The sequence below is a fragment of the Symphalangus syndactylus genome, chromosome 19 (genome assembly GCF_028878055.3).
Source record: "Symphalangus syndactylus isolate Jambi chromosome 19, NHGRI_mSymSyn1-v2.1_pri, whole genome shotgun sequence".
Taxonomy (NCBI): Eukaryota; Metazoa; Chordata; class Mammalia; order Primates; family Hylobatidae; genus Symphalangus; species Symphalangus syndactylus.
This window is the reverse complement of record NC_072434.2, coordinates 62,773,856-62,788,107: the sequence shown is the minus strand read 5'-3', so window position 1 is coordinate 62,788,107 and position 14,252 is coordinate 62,773,856. Positions and strand designations below refer to the sequence as shown.

At 36.2% G+C, this 14,252-nt stretch overlaps 1 protein-coding gene across 6 annotated transcripts in view; it reads right to left on the bottom strand.

Annotated features, from left to right (window-relative positions):
- Window positions 1–14,252, bottom strand: part of SPATA17 (spermatogenesis associated 17) — a 236,994-nt gene that overhangs the window by 177,609 nt on the left and 45,133 nt on the right. For all 6 annotated transcript variants that reach the window (XR_008649683.1, XM_055234603.1, XM_055234601.1 and 3 more), the window contains one exon: window positions 4,496–4,599. Coding sequence is in view for 5 of the 6 variants with exons in the window: in XM_055234603.1 (XP_055090578.1) it covers window positions 4,496–4,599 (104 nt within the window). In the remaining variant the exon portion in view is untranslated. The remainder of the gene's footprint in view (window positions 1–4,495; window positions 4,600–14,252) is intronic.

Genomic DNA, 14,252 nt, shown 5'->3' with positions numbered 1-14,252 from the left:
GCTTGGGTAAGAAAACAGAATCTATTCATTTGCCTTTAAGAGAATACCCAAAACAAAATAATACAGTCATGGGTTGCTTAACTAATGACAGAGATACAGTCTGAGAAATGCATCCTTAGGCAATTTCATCATCGTGCATACATCATAGAGTGTACTTACATAAACCTAGATAGTATAGCCTACTACACACCTAGGTATAGCTTATGGCTCCGAGGCTACAAACCTGTACAGCATGATGCTGAATTGAATACTATATGTAATTGTAATACAACAGTAACTATTTGTGTATCTAAACATATCTAAACATAAAAAAGGTACAGTAAAAGTATAGTATCATAATCTTATAGCACCACCGTCATAAATGTCAGACGTCATTGACCGAAACATCATTTTGTGGTATGTGACTGTGTATAAAAGGTGAAAAACTAAATAATTTTCCTGAGGTAATAATTGCACCAAATATATTTTCTGACTATAACACAATAAACCTAGAAATACATTTGTTTTATGTTTAAACTACAAGAAAAAGCCAAGCCACTGGAGACTGAAAAATGAATTTCAAAGAGAATATAAAAAATGCAATTAGAATATAAGAACATTATATGTAAAAATATATTAAATGTGGACAATAATACACATGGAAACAAATCGTAGCCTAAATGTTTTAATTACTAAAAAAAGCAGTAGAGTAATGAATGCAAGAACTGTGAGAAACTCCTTATTAACTAGTAGTAGTACTAAAATAACACAATGTTTACAATAGCAAAAATTTAGAACAACTGTATCTCCAACAATAAAAAATATTTAAAAGCCATCATGGAGCTGGACGCGTTGGCTCACACCTGTAATCCCAGCACTTTAGGAGGCTGAGGCGGGCGGATCACTTGAGGTCAGGAGTTTAAGACCAGCCTGGCCAACATGGTGAAACCCCATCTCTACTAAAAATACAAAAATTAACCAGGCATGGTGGCAGGCGCCTGTAATCCCAGCTACTCAGAGGCTGTGGCAGAAGAATCGCTTGAACCCAGGAGGCAGAGGTTGCAGTGAGTCAAGATTGTGCCACTGCACTCCAGACTGGGCAACAGGGCATGACTCCATCTCAAAAAATAAAAAAAAAAAAAGTTAATAGTGTTTATTTCTGAGTGATGAAATTATACATGACTTTTTATTTTAGTTTCTTTTACATTATCTATATTTTCAGTTTTTCTACAAGGGGCATGTATTATTTGTGAAACAAAGAAATTACGGGTCTTTTAAAGATGAAAGCAAAACATTTAATTAGGAAACAAAAATAAGTTAAAAGAAAAAATCTGAGAGATGTTTCTCTAAAAAATATAGATAAGCCTAACAATTTCGAGAACAAAAGAGAGAAGTATTTAAATAAGCAAATTAAATAATGAGAAATGGACTAAAACAACTAAAGTACATATTGTAATTAAAATATCATAAATCACATTAGATATATTTAAATGTCAATGAACTAATAATTATCTGGAAATAAAGAAAATGGACTCTAATAAATTTATAAAAACCTGAATTAAGGTTTGGAAATGTTAATGATTGACCTTCCCCAAAAGGCTCTGGGTCCAGGGAGTTTTATAAAAACATTTATTTTAAACTTCCAAAGACTAGTAATCCCCATATCAAAAAATCTACTTAATTCATTTAATAAATATGGCAAAAATCTGACACTAGGATCTGACAATTGCAATATGAGAAAGAAAATTACGTTAGTCCCCTGTCATTTACAGAGAATGTGTTCCAAGGCTCTTTGTGGCTGCCTGAAACTGCAGATAATATTGAACCCTATAAATACTATGTTTCCTCCCATACATACATACCTATGATAAAGTTTAATTTATAAATCAGGCACAGTAAGAGATTAGCATCAATAACAAAAAATAAAATAGAACAAGTATAACAATATACTATAATAAAGATCATACAAATGGGTGTTCTCGCTCACTCTTTCTCTTGTTCTCTCTCAAAATATCTTATTGTACTGTACTGCGAATAACTGAAAGTGCAGAAAGCAAAACCATGGATAAGAGGGACCGCTGTATAACCAATCACATATACAGAAGAGGATGTAAGTATCCTAAATAAAATACTCATATAATTTAGTGAAAATTCAAAAGAATAATTAACAATGGCCTGGTTAGATGTATTCCTAAAATAAATGATGGTTTAATATTAGTACATCTATTAATAGGATATAGCTCTATGCATGTTAGTATATTAAAAAAAGAAAAAACATCCTATATAATTATTTCAATAGATGATAAAAAAGCATTTGCTAAAGTCAACTTCCATTCCTGGTTTAAAAAACTCTAAGAGAGCTAGAAATAATAGAATGGCTCTGTAATATACTAAAGAATACCACTCTAAAACAAAATTACAACACTGATATACCAGACTCTCTAATGACTAGAGATATTCCTATCAAAATCAGGAGGAAAATAAGAATTACTGGAAATATCTGTCAAATAGAAGATTCAGACCTTTCCCAAACCACCTCTTCACCTGTTTGCCTCCTTGACTTTCTTCTATTCAGGGCTCAGACAAGAGTGAAGCAAGTAAGGCCCCTGAAGTGCAGAATTGAAGGACATACTCACTCTTGGGGTTATGAAAGTTCAAGGTTGATAACTGTGTGACCCTGAGAGTGAGCACCTCCCTCCCTTAAAAGCCTCACTTGTCTTACCCTAGTTCCAGCCCTGCACGTATTTCTTCTCTCTTGCAAACTCTACTAGCTCTTCCTCCTGACAAGCTAAAGTCAGCCATTTGTAGACAGCCAGCCAGTCTTTAGAATTTTAGATGTTTCAAGAAGAAATTAAGCAGCAGTCCCCTATGATTCATGTGTTTCTGAATTTTCCAACTTCTCCAATCGACTAAATCCTATTGAAGCCTTCCCACCTTAACTGCTCTCTTTCCAAAGAAATCAAATTAACAAATTTCTCTATAGGTAATCCTCAAAGACCAGATCCCTTTATATTCAAAACATATGTGAGACAGTTAGTAGTTGGGAAATTAGTTTTCATATATATCTTATATATTATTTTAGGGTCTCAGACAAAACTTTTATTTTAATAATTTATTGCCAATTACTTGTTCTCTTTAGTTCAAAGACTTTAAAGAGTAAAATAAGGGGCTGGGCGCAGTGGCTCACGCCTGTAATCCCAACACTTTCGGAGGCCGAGGTGGGCAGATCACCTGAGGTCAGGAGTTCAAGACCAGCCTGGCCAACATGGCGAAATCCCCATCTCTACTAAAAATATAAAAATTAGCTGGGCGTGGTGGTATGCAACTGTAATCCCAGCTACTCGAGAGGCTGTGGCACAAGAATCACTTGAACCCCAGAAACAGAGGTTGCAGTGAGCCGAGATCGTGCCACTGCACTCCAGCCTGCATGACAGAGGAAGACTCCGTCTCAAAAAAAAAAAAAAGAGTAAAATAAGATGATATATGATATATGTAGAAAATATTTTGAAGTGAGACTATTCTATAAATACCAACTATTATTAATTAGTATTTCTTTTTTATCAAAATGTGCTATATGCATATGGTCATTTATATGGTATTAGAATGGGGTATATCACAGGAGGAAAAAACTATTTTCAAAGTAATATGGAAACTTAACATATAGAACTTTGGAAAAGCTGGCTGAGTAATATTATGATGCCGTTACTTTGCATAATTCTACAGATCCCATATCCTAAATCTATGTCCTATCCTCCTATGTGTTTAAACAAATCAAAACTGACAGTGAACAGACATTTTTAATATGTTTCATGACATTTTATTCTAGGAGAGGCAAGTTCTTGCTATGGAACATGTTTCTCAAATACATCTGAGGCTTTTCATATTTAATGTTGCATCTCTAGATCATTTTACAGATAAATTCATCTCATCATGAAATAATTTTCCTGAAACTATTTTGTATAGGACCAAGATACTACACACATAAATAAATATACAAGATACTACACACATAAATAACTTGCAGTGAAGGATACAAGATTTTTTAAATATAATAATAATAAATTAAGGTAAATAGAATCATATATATATTTTTTATCAAAAATGTCTGCCTAAACACTGACTTTTAGAAAGTATTTTTAGCTGGGCGTGGTGGCTCACGCCTGTAATCCAAGCACTTTGGGAGGCCGAGGCGGGCGGATCACAAGGTCAGGAGTTCGAGACCAGCCTGACCAATATGGTGAAACCCTGTCTCTACTAAAAAACAGAAAAAAATTGGCCAGCCGTGGTAGCGGGCACCTGTTATCCCACCTACTCAGGAGTCTGAGGCAGGAGAATTGCTTGAACCCAAGAGGAGGAGATTGCAGTGAGCCGAGATTGCGCCACTGCACTCCAGACCGGGCAACAGAGTAAGACTCCGTCTAAAACAAAAAAATATTTCTAACTATGGTGTTGATCAACATCTATTGAGTAATCTTTCCAAAGTTTTCCCTAGTGAATGGATGATTGCACTACTTACCTAATTGCATCGTTGGTCTCTGAAACGACCCTTAGGTACTCTTTCAAATAATAATAATTAAAGAGGTATTTCCGAACTCTATAGCCTCGCCATCGTCTCTGAATCTATTAAAGTAAATAAAGAGATAAAATATGCCATTAAACACTTTTATTAAAAAATGTAATGGCACTTCAAAATTAAGGTAATTATGGCTGATAACTCCTATCAAATAAAGTCTTGGGCTTTTCTACTAATATTGTAGTATATTAGTTGTAAATATAGGTTCTGCTCATAAATTTTTTATGAAATATTATAAAAATAAACAATTATAGGCTATTATAATTTATTTTAAATTATTTATAGTTATTTCACAGAATACTAAACTATTGAAAGATTTATAAAAATTTGCTTTACAAATTCCTACCATTTCCACTTCCTGGGCAAATAGATTTTTTTTTTCATAGCCAACTCACTTTAAGGTTGCATTTGGTCTCATTGAAATACACGTTTAGTTTTTGTATTTTGTCTCATTAATGGGCTTCTTAAATTCAGTGGTATCAAAATATTTAAACAAATTCTTGTATCTTAATTATGACATTTTAATACTTCCTTAACAATAACAACAATAGCTAACATTTATTGAGCTCTTATGTGCTAGGCACTATCTAAGGGTTCTTGCTTACACTTATGTATTTAACCTTTAGAATACTCCTACGACATAAATACTCATTACCTCATTTACAGATGTGGAAACAGTTAAAAAGAGAGGTTACACAATTTTCCTGTAATTATACAGCTATTAGGATGAATCCAGGAATCAAATTTTAAGTTAGGGCTTCAGAGAGCCCACTCTCATAACCATTGCAATATAGAACTGAGAACAAAGAGAACTGTGATTTTCAATAAAAGAAAAATTTTATTGAAATTATCTGCTTCTTACATCTTTTACTTCAATGCTGACATTCAAACAGTTTTATTTTTACTAGAACATATCATCAAAGTAGGGTGTTTTTTTTTGGATGAGAGGAATGTTAGGGGTCTGAGAGACCATACCTAAGTCAGCTTCTAGATATCTTATACAACCCCAGGAACCATGAGAATCAGTCACTGTCCTTAAGTCCTATCTTTGCTAATATAAATACCTTTGCTATATTTTCTAATACCCCTATTTGAAAAACTCAAACAAAATAATATATGATATTAATTAGGAAAAAATACCTGAAATTATTTAAAGGATTAGAGGAAAAAGAAATAGCACATATTGAAAAATATTAACTTAGTCTTGCATAAAGATTTGGCATCATTCCCTAAAATTTTCCAACAGTTTAAATATCTATATGAATGATTCACGTATCATAAATGATTCCCTTTTTGGATATGAAGTCTTCCCAATTTTAGCACAGTTTGCTAGGCTAGAAGAACACATGTCTTCCCTAAACATTTTTTTTTAATAGGAAAGGGAAATATGGAGACTAAGCACCAGTCCACTGGGTTTTATCCCCAAAGCCTACTTTTTTTTAACTAAAAAATATTTAGTATAAAATTTGTATAAGTTGAATATTGGATCAATAAAAAATAAACTGGAAAAATTGTTTACTTAAATTCTGATTATTTTTCTCTGTTTTAAAACATGGCCATTTTAAAGGTCATTTATAATCATTTTACAATTTAAGATATTAAACTCAGCTGGGCATGGTGGCTCACATCTGTAATTCCAGGATTTCGGGAGGCCAAGGCAGGCAGATCACAAAGTCAGGAGTTCGAGACTAGCCTGGCCAATATGGTGAAACCCTGTCTCTACTAAAAATACAAAACAAAACCCCGTCTCTACTAAAAATACAAAACTGGGCATGGTGGCGTGTGTCTGTAGTCCCAGCTACTCGGGAGGCTGAGGCAGAAGAATCGCTTGAACCGGGGAGGTGGAGGTTGCAGTGAGCAGAGATTGCACCACTGCACTTCAGCCTGGGTGACAGAGTGAGACTCGGTCTCAAAAGAAAAAAAGATATTAAACATGAAGATTATAAGGGAGTGTTTTTGTCAGACTCCCCGTATGAGATTACTAAACTAACTGGAAATATGCAAAACAGCTTGCAAGAACAAGTAAATCAGAGACAATAACTTTATTTTATTTTATTTATTTATTTTTTTTTTTGAGACAGAGTCTCGCTGTGTCGCCAGGCTGGAGTGCAGTGGCGTGATCTCGGCTCACTGTAACCTCCAACTCCCTGGTTCAAGCGATTCTCCTGCCTCAGCTTCGTGAGTAGCTGAGATTACAGGCACACACCACCACGGCCAGATAATTTTTGTATTTTTAGTAGAAACGGGGTTTCACCATGTTGGCCAGGGTGGTCTCGATCTCTTGACCTCATGATCTGCCCGCCTTGGCCTCCCAAGGTGCTGGGATTACAGGCCTGAGCCACCGTGCCCAGCCTTTTTTTTTTTTTTTTTTTTAACAGAGTCTCACTTTGTCACCCAGTCTGGAGTGCAGTGAGTGGCATGATCTCGGCTCACTGCAACCTCTGTCTCCTGGGTTCCAACGATTCTCCTGCCTTAGCCTCCAGAGTAGCTTGGACTACAGGCATGTGCCACCATGCCCAGCTAATTTTTGTAATTTTAATAGAGGCAGGGTTTCACCATGTTGGCCAGGCTGATCTTGAACTCCTGACCTTAAGTGATCCTCCCACTTTGGCCTCCCAAAGTGCTGGGATTACAGGCATGAGCTACCACACCCAGCCAACAATAACTTTAGAAAGTGAAACTAGTAGTACAGCAAACTAATGTAACAAAAGTATTCAAAGTGTCTTTTGAAATACTTCTCAAATGATCTTATTTGCAAGATCAATTCTTTAAAAAAAAAACTCTAAAATTATATACTCAATTTAGAAACTCTCCCTAATTTTACCAATATTAGATTATGGCTGAGAAAGAAAAAGAAGGAATTGATAGAACCACTTTCCTAATGAAAAAAGAAGAATCAACTGGAATATGTATACATATATAAATCATACATGCAAATAAGTGCATATTTTCCTAGCTTATCTAATTTGATCATTACAGCATCATTCTGAGGTGGAGATTATTACTAGCCTCATTTGATAGAAGAGGGAATTGATGTTTAGAGAGGTTAACTAATTGCCTCAGGTCACATAGCTGGTTGGATGGCTTCAAATGTTTCAGTATACTTTTACTGCATATACAGTAACAATTTTATTAATGAAGGGAACACTTGTAAATACATGTACTGACAGGAAATCCATCATCAGCAATAGAAGTTATTCAAGTTGCATAGGAAAATATTAAGATATCAAATAGTATTAAGGGAGGGGCTATCACATGAAAATATCATTAAATTATAAATAAAATAAGATTAAGTGTGCCAGAAAACACAAAAGATGCATGTTGGCATACCAACAGGAAGGAAGAATAATGCGAGTTTATGATTTGGTAATATCAGAGAAATGGATATTCCCATTTCTAAGAAAGAGACGTTAAAGGAAAAAAACTGAAATTGGCTGAAAAATTTGTGTTCAAGTAAGAAGAGTTTCCTGTAATTAAAAAAGAAAAAAATCCAACGACATGGGCTCTTTCCTTCTCCAAACCCAGCAACTACTGGAAACAGCACCAACCATATCTAGAGAGCCTACAACTGGTATGCTTTCAGAAAACATTCTAACGTCCTGACACCCTACACCTCTCTCCAAAGGCTGGCTAAACTTCCTCTCCAAGATAATTCCTTTTATTCAAAATTGGATATTAAAGAATGTAATAAGTGAGTGATGGTTAAGGTAAAAAATTAAAACTCATCCACACTAAAGTATAATCAATCAGTCTTTAAGTGCCTTTCTTAGAGATGAGTGGGTAAAAAGATCTGGAGGAAACAGCATTTGAGTGGGTGAAGAAGCTGCCATCAGTGAAATGAAGGATCTAAAATATATTGAGCTCCATGAATGTGCCAGGTATTATGCTAACTGCTTTTATTCTCACAATATCCTTGTGAATGGGGCACGATCTCCATGTTAAAAATGAAGAAACTGAGGTTAAGTAATTTGCTCAGGGTCACATAACCAGTAAAACAGTAAATGGAAAGTCAGGATACAAACTCAGGTTTGTCTTACTCCAAAGCCCACTCTTTCCACTTAAAACACCTTACATATATATTGTATAAAGAGAGAGAGTATATGCATGTTCTTTAGTTTAAAATACGGTATTTTCTTATATTATAGGGAGACTAGTTTAACCAATAGCTAATTGATATTGTAAAATACAATATAGATGAGACTGTACTATATTTCCTATTATAGAAACAAATGACATCTTAAATTTTGCCTATTCTGTTGATATTCCAGTACTAGTAAATATACTTTTAATATTTTTAAATGTACTTTCAGGCAGCAAGATGATTTTTTGTAACATTTCTTCTGAATTTCAAGGTGAATGGGTTATGACTTCAAGAAAACAAAAGAAAAATGACTCATATTCATGTCCTTCAAAGTAATTAGCAACTTTCAAAAGTGATTGGTATAAAACAATTATTGTCATTGATCAGCTCTGAATAGATAATTTTAAACAAAGTCATTGTGTGCTCAGCAGATTACAGCTTGTTAACGGGCAAGTTCTAAATGACCTCTTAAGCTAGTCAAATCAATGATGCATATTCCTCATTAAGTAACATCAAAATGTAAGTGGTCTTATAAATAATGTTTATTTTAAGCACTAAAACAAATGGCAAAACCTTGATATATTAAAAGCCATCTGCTATAGAAGAGATTTTCCCTCCATTGGGTTTACTTTTATTCCTGAAAATCTATAGTAACCTTAATGCCACTAAAAGAAAAAATGTCTTCTCTCTTAACATGAAAAATGAAGGCATGGGGCCGGGAGCGGTGGCTCATGCCTGTAATCCCAGCGCTTTGGGAGGCCGAGGTGGGCAGATCACGAGGTCAGGAGTTCGAGACCAGCCTGGCCAACATGGTGAAACTCCATCTGGACTAAAAATACACAAAATTAGCTGGGCGTGGTGGCAGGAGCCTGTAATCCCAGCTACTCAGGAGGCTGAGGCAGGAGAGTCGCTGAACCTGGGAGGCAGGAGAGTCGCTTGAACCTGGGAGGCGGAGGTTGCAGTGAGCTGAGACCACGCCGCTGCACTCCAGCCTGGGTAACAGAGGGAGACTCCCTCTCAAAAAAAAAAAAAAAAAAAAAAGAAAAGAAAAGAAAAATGAAGGCATGGAAAACAAATTCCTTGATAATAGCTCACCCAGTATTAATGCTCTAAATGTATATGAGAGTACAAAAGTAGAACTCAGTTATTCATAATTATATTTTTATTAGAATGCTCAACATTCTAAAAAAGACTGTACAGTGAACACAGAAATGCGGGTTTACTAAATCTTCAAAGATTAGGAATGTAAAAAGTAGTAATATAACCTAAGTTTTCATTCTAGGTATCATTGCATTGTCATGTCACAACCATTTATATTTATACATAAAATATTATCATATGAAAATATAGTTTCACACATACAGGACATATATGTGAAAATCTTAACTAGATATTTTTAGCAAAAGATTCTGGATAATTATTAAATGTGCAGTTTCCTCTCTTTAATGTTCTGTTTCCCCACTCTCACTGGCCTTATACTTCCTTTCTCTACAGATCTATTTAATCATTTCACAATGATATTGGTACTAGAAGTAGAAGGAGGGAGGAAGAAATATACTTTTACATAGGGATGGAACATTAAAATATCTATTCCATCATCAGGTAAAAGCTTGGTGTTGTCCAGATGGCCCCTTCTTTTCTTCCCTAGGCTGATATTTTGGGATACCTTTTTTTGTGTAAATAAAACTGTTATTCATTCTGTATGCCCAGAACCATAACATAATGTCTAGCATATAAAAGACCTTCCGTATCCTTTTTCTGAATTAATTTACCTATCTATCTCTATGTAATCTTGGGGTCATTATTCTAAATACAAATGCTGACTTCATAGTATTATAAACATGAAAATAGTATTATAAGTACTTTAAGGGATTGAGATGAATCTTTATATATCTGACACATATTTAACCATTTTTAAGTAAAGCCACCATATAATCTTTTCTAACTTTTTTTTTGTATTTTAGACACAAGTGGGAAACAAAAGAAAATGGTTACTTGATATATCAAGTTAGATTAAATTTTATACATTAAAAATTTTATTATATGCGGAGAAAGCTCTAAGGGGAAATAAGCCAATAAAGTGATGTTATTTGGCAAATTTGTTGTTTAAATGACCTTTGTTCTACTGTTTCTCTTGTTACTATTGCTTCTGTTTCCCTAAATGTGAGCATTTCAATCTGAACAAAATTGTTTGGGGGCACTATAATCAAGTTAAATAATTTAAAATAATAAAGAATCAGTTGAAACTGCAGATTCCAGTGGAATTTCACTAAATAAGTATAGGTGATTGATCAATAACAGGTATGGGGATTTCAAGGTAAAAGGAATTTTACTTGAAACAATTAATTACATCTGTAGTTCTTTAACACTCTGTAGGCTTTTGATTATTACCATTTTTTTCATTCCTCATAGATCTTTGAAACTAAGATGAAAACGTATGATGGAATTCATTTTATAAGAGAGATCTCTAAGATGCTGCACACCAGTGCTTCTTGAAATTTGCATTCATGTGCTATTGCTCCAGTTGTTCTAGGGCAGACAAGCAAAGGAAGACTCAAGATGTATGACATGATACAAAGGAGGCTTTTCAAAGGCATTACAAGGAACAAATATTTCCCATAAAGTTTACCTTTGTTACATTCCAAAGTCTGTGACAGATTATATGTCCCCATTATGTTCAGTTTATTGAAGACTAGTATACTCTAAACATTAATTTAGAAACAGTAGTTGACTTTATCAGTCCTAGCAACAATTTTGTGATTGTTCCTAATGTTTTTAAAATGTTAGAGTCCCTTTTCTTTTCCACTGATGCTTCAGGGCCCAAAACAGGCATGGTAGAGGTATAAATGAAACTAAACACAGACTTTTAAATTTCAAAAATCTGAGTGATCTGCACCTTGAACTTCAACCAGCAAAGAAATGACAAATTCCCTTTGTTATCATTTGTTACATCCTACACAAAAATCCGCTTAAAATTGGAGCCGGAAGGGTGTTTCATCTAGGCTTATGATGGATGACAAATCCTGATGCTGGCAATAGGAATAAGGGAGGCCACAGCCTGAATATTCTTTTAGATGGTGAGGTTTTTCGTCATGAGCCATCTAATTCTGCCTACAAGGGGAAGCATGTGACACTGCATTGGAATGCCTCAACTTACTCCTTGTAAGTTGTAAATTAATTGTCACTTAATTTAGAATTCCTGCATGAAATGTACTACCAATAAGGATGCTCACGAATTATCAGGCCACGAGGTCAGTTTTCCAAGAAAACAGGGTATGAGTAATAAAATGTCCCTAAGAGCTCAGTCTAGGTCAGTATAGTTGTTCTCACCCATATTTTCAGAAAAAGAGGATTGAAAGTAAAGCCAGGATTACAAGTGACCAGCAATGACAGAAATGTGAGTGCCAGACCTCCTGCGTTCAATGTCTAACATTTTCATTTACTAGCTGTGTGATTTTGGGCAAGATACCTTTCTGTGATTCCCTTTCCTCATATTTTAAGTTGTAATCTTAATGATACCTATACCTCAGATAATTAGTTATGATGATTACAGAGAAAAGTTAAAATATTTAAAATACTTAGAATGGTGCCTGGAAAGTAGTAACTGCTATACAATTGTTAACTCATTATTATTATTTACCAGTGGTTCTGACCTACCAAGATTTGGCAATACATGGCATAACAATCTTTTTCTTGCCTAGCTTCAGAGATCCATTTTGTTTTTCAAAAATTAGCAGCCACAATAATTTACTTACAATTGAACTCTTTGTAGGATACTACAAGACAATTAACATTTCATATCAGAAACTGGTGCCAAAAGTATGAATTGCCACAGAGACAACAATATGAAATGGACATAAAACAAAGTTGAAGTGGACAGATTAGCAATTTGTCTTTTGAATTTACGAACATTAGTGTAAACTTTATTAAAGAAACAACTATGTTTTAGGAGAATTGCAGGGCATTCAGTTGAAAACTGAATTTCACAGTGTTATATCCCATTTAGGAAAAAATAAGTCTAATTTTCCCCCCACACTCTGACACACTGTAATCTCACTCTTGGAACATTACTAATCTACTCTCCATCCTCCTTCTCTACAAACCTCAACATATCCATATAACTGTGGCAGGAGTCAGACAAATGCCTCGGCAGATAGAAGCGTTCCGATGAAACCCCACCTTCAAGCCAAAAACAGCCAGAAGGCTGAAAGACCAGACTGCTGCTTCCAGATAAAACCCGTGACCCAGAGTGAGAACTTCTGTTCTTGTTTGCCTGCCCTTTCCCAATCCAATTGGTTCTTTCTCAATAATGTTTTTTTTTTTTTTTTTTTTTTTTTTTTTTTTTTTAGAAGGAGTCTCGCTCTTTCACCCAGGCTGGAGTGCAGTGGCGCGATCTCGGCTCACTGCAGGCTCCGTCCCCCGGGGTTCACGCCATTCTCCTGCCTCAGCCTCCCACGTAGCTGGGACTACAGGCGCCCGCCACCTCGCCCGGCTAATTTTTTTTTTTATTTTTTAGTAGAGACGGGGTTTCACCGTGTTAGCCAGGATGGTCTCGATCTCCTGACCTCGTGATCCGCCCGCCTCGGCCTCCCAAAGTGCTGGGATTACAGGCGTGAGCCACCGCGCCCGGCCAATAATGTTTTTTAACCAGTCAAATATTGCCTTTTCCAATACTACCTACAGCTCCCCCCTCCCCTATCCTCTGCCTATAAAAATCCCAGACTCAGCCACACTAGGGGAGACGACCCAACTTCAGGTGGGAGACCACCTTCCGGCATCTGCTCCACATCATAGGAAGCAATGGTGGGGCCAAACCAGCCCTGGAGCCGCAGGCCAGAGCAGGGCAAGGGACTGACCCAGCTGTTAACATGCCACCATCCATCCAGCTGCAGATGGCAGAACTAAAAGAGCTAATTAGCATGTTGTAACATCCCTTCTGGGGCTTCGGAGCTGTTGGCACCTCTGCTTGGGCACCACCGTGTTCCCCTTGGGCAAGACACCTAGTCTGGCTGCAAGCCTTGCACGGAGCCTGCCCCTGTGCTGGTGTTGAGAATGGCTGGCCAGACCCTGCACTCGCTTGCTCACACACACTCTCCCGCCAGGGACTGAGCATGCAGTTGCAGCGGCCAGGGCCTGGAGCACAAGCCAGGCACAGCCAGACAGGCTGAGTAAATGAGGCACCTCCTGCTATCATCCCTGCAAAAGGACCAAGAAAAATCCTGCAACACAAATCAAAGGAGCATTAATCTAGAAGAGGGTATAAATAAAATAAGAAGTCCTTATAAAGAGGGAGAACCAAGGAAACAGAATCCACTGAAGTCTGGCCAGAGCTCAGTCTAACTGAAGTTCAGAATCTGGGGCGTTCCCTTTTTTAAGTCCTTGCTTCCTCACTGGCAGTCAGTTTGACTACAGTACACTTAGGTATGCCCCAGCTATACCTATTTATTCTCAGGGAATAAGTTTCAGAATCTGGAGTCATTCTATTGGAAAAATAGAGACTTCAGCAACAAGGCTGAGGCTGAATGTATGTAATCTTGGTCTTGGGTTATTTTCCCCTTACAAATATAAGAATTGGGTATAAGATATATGTCATTTTGTATGAGAGACTTCTTCCTGGAT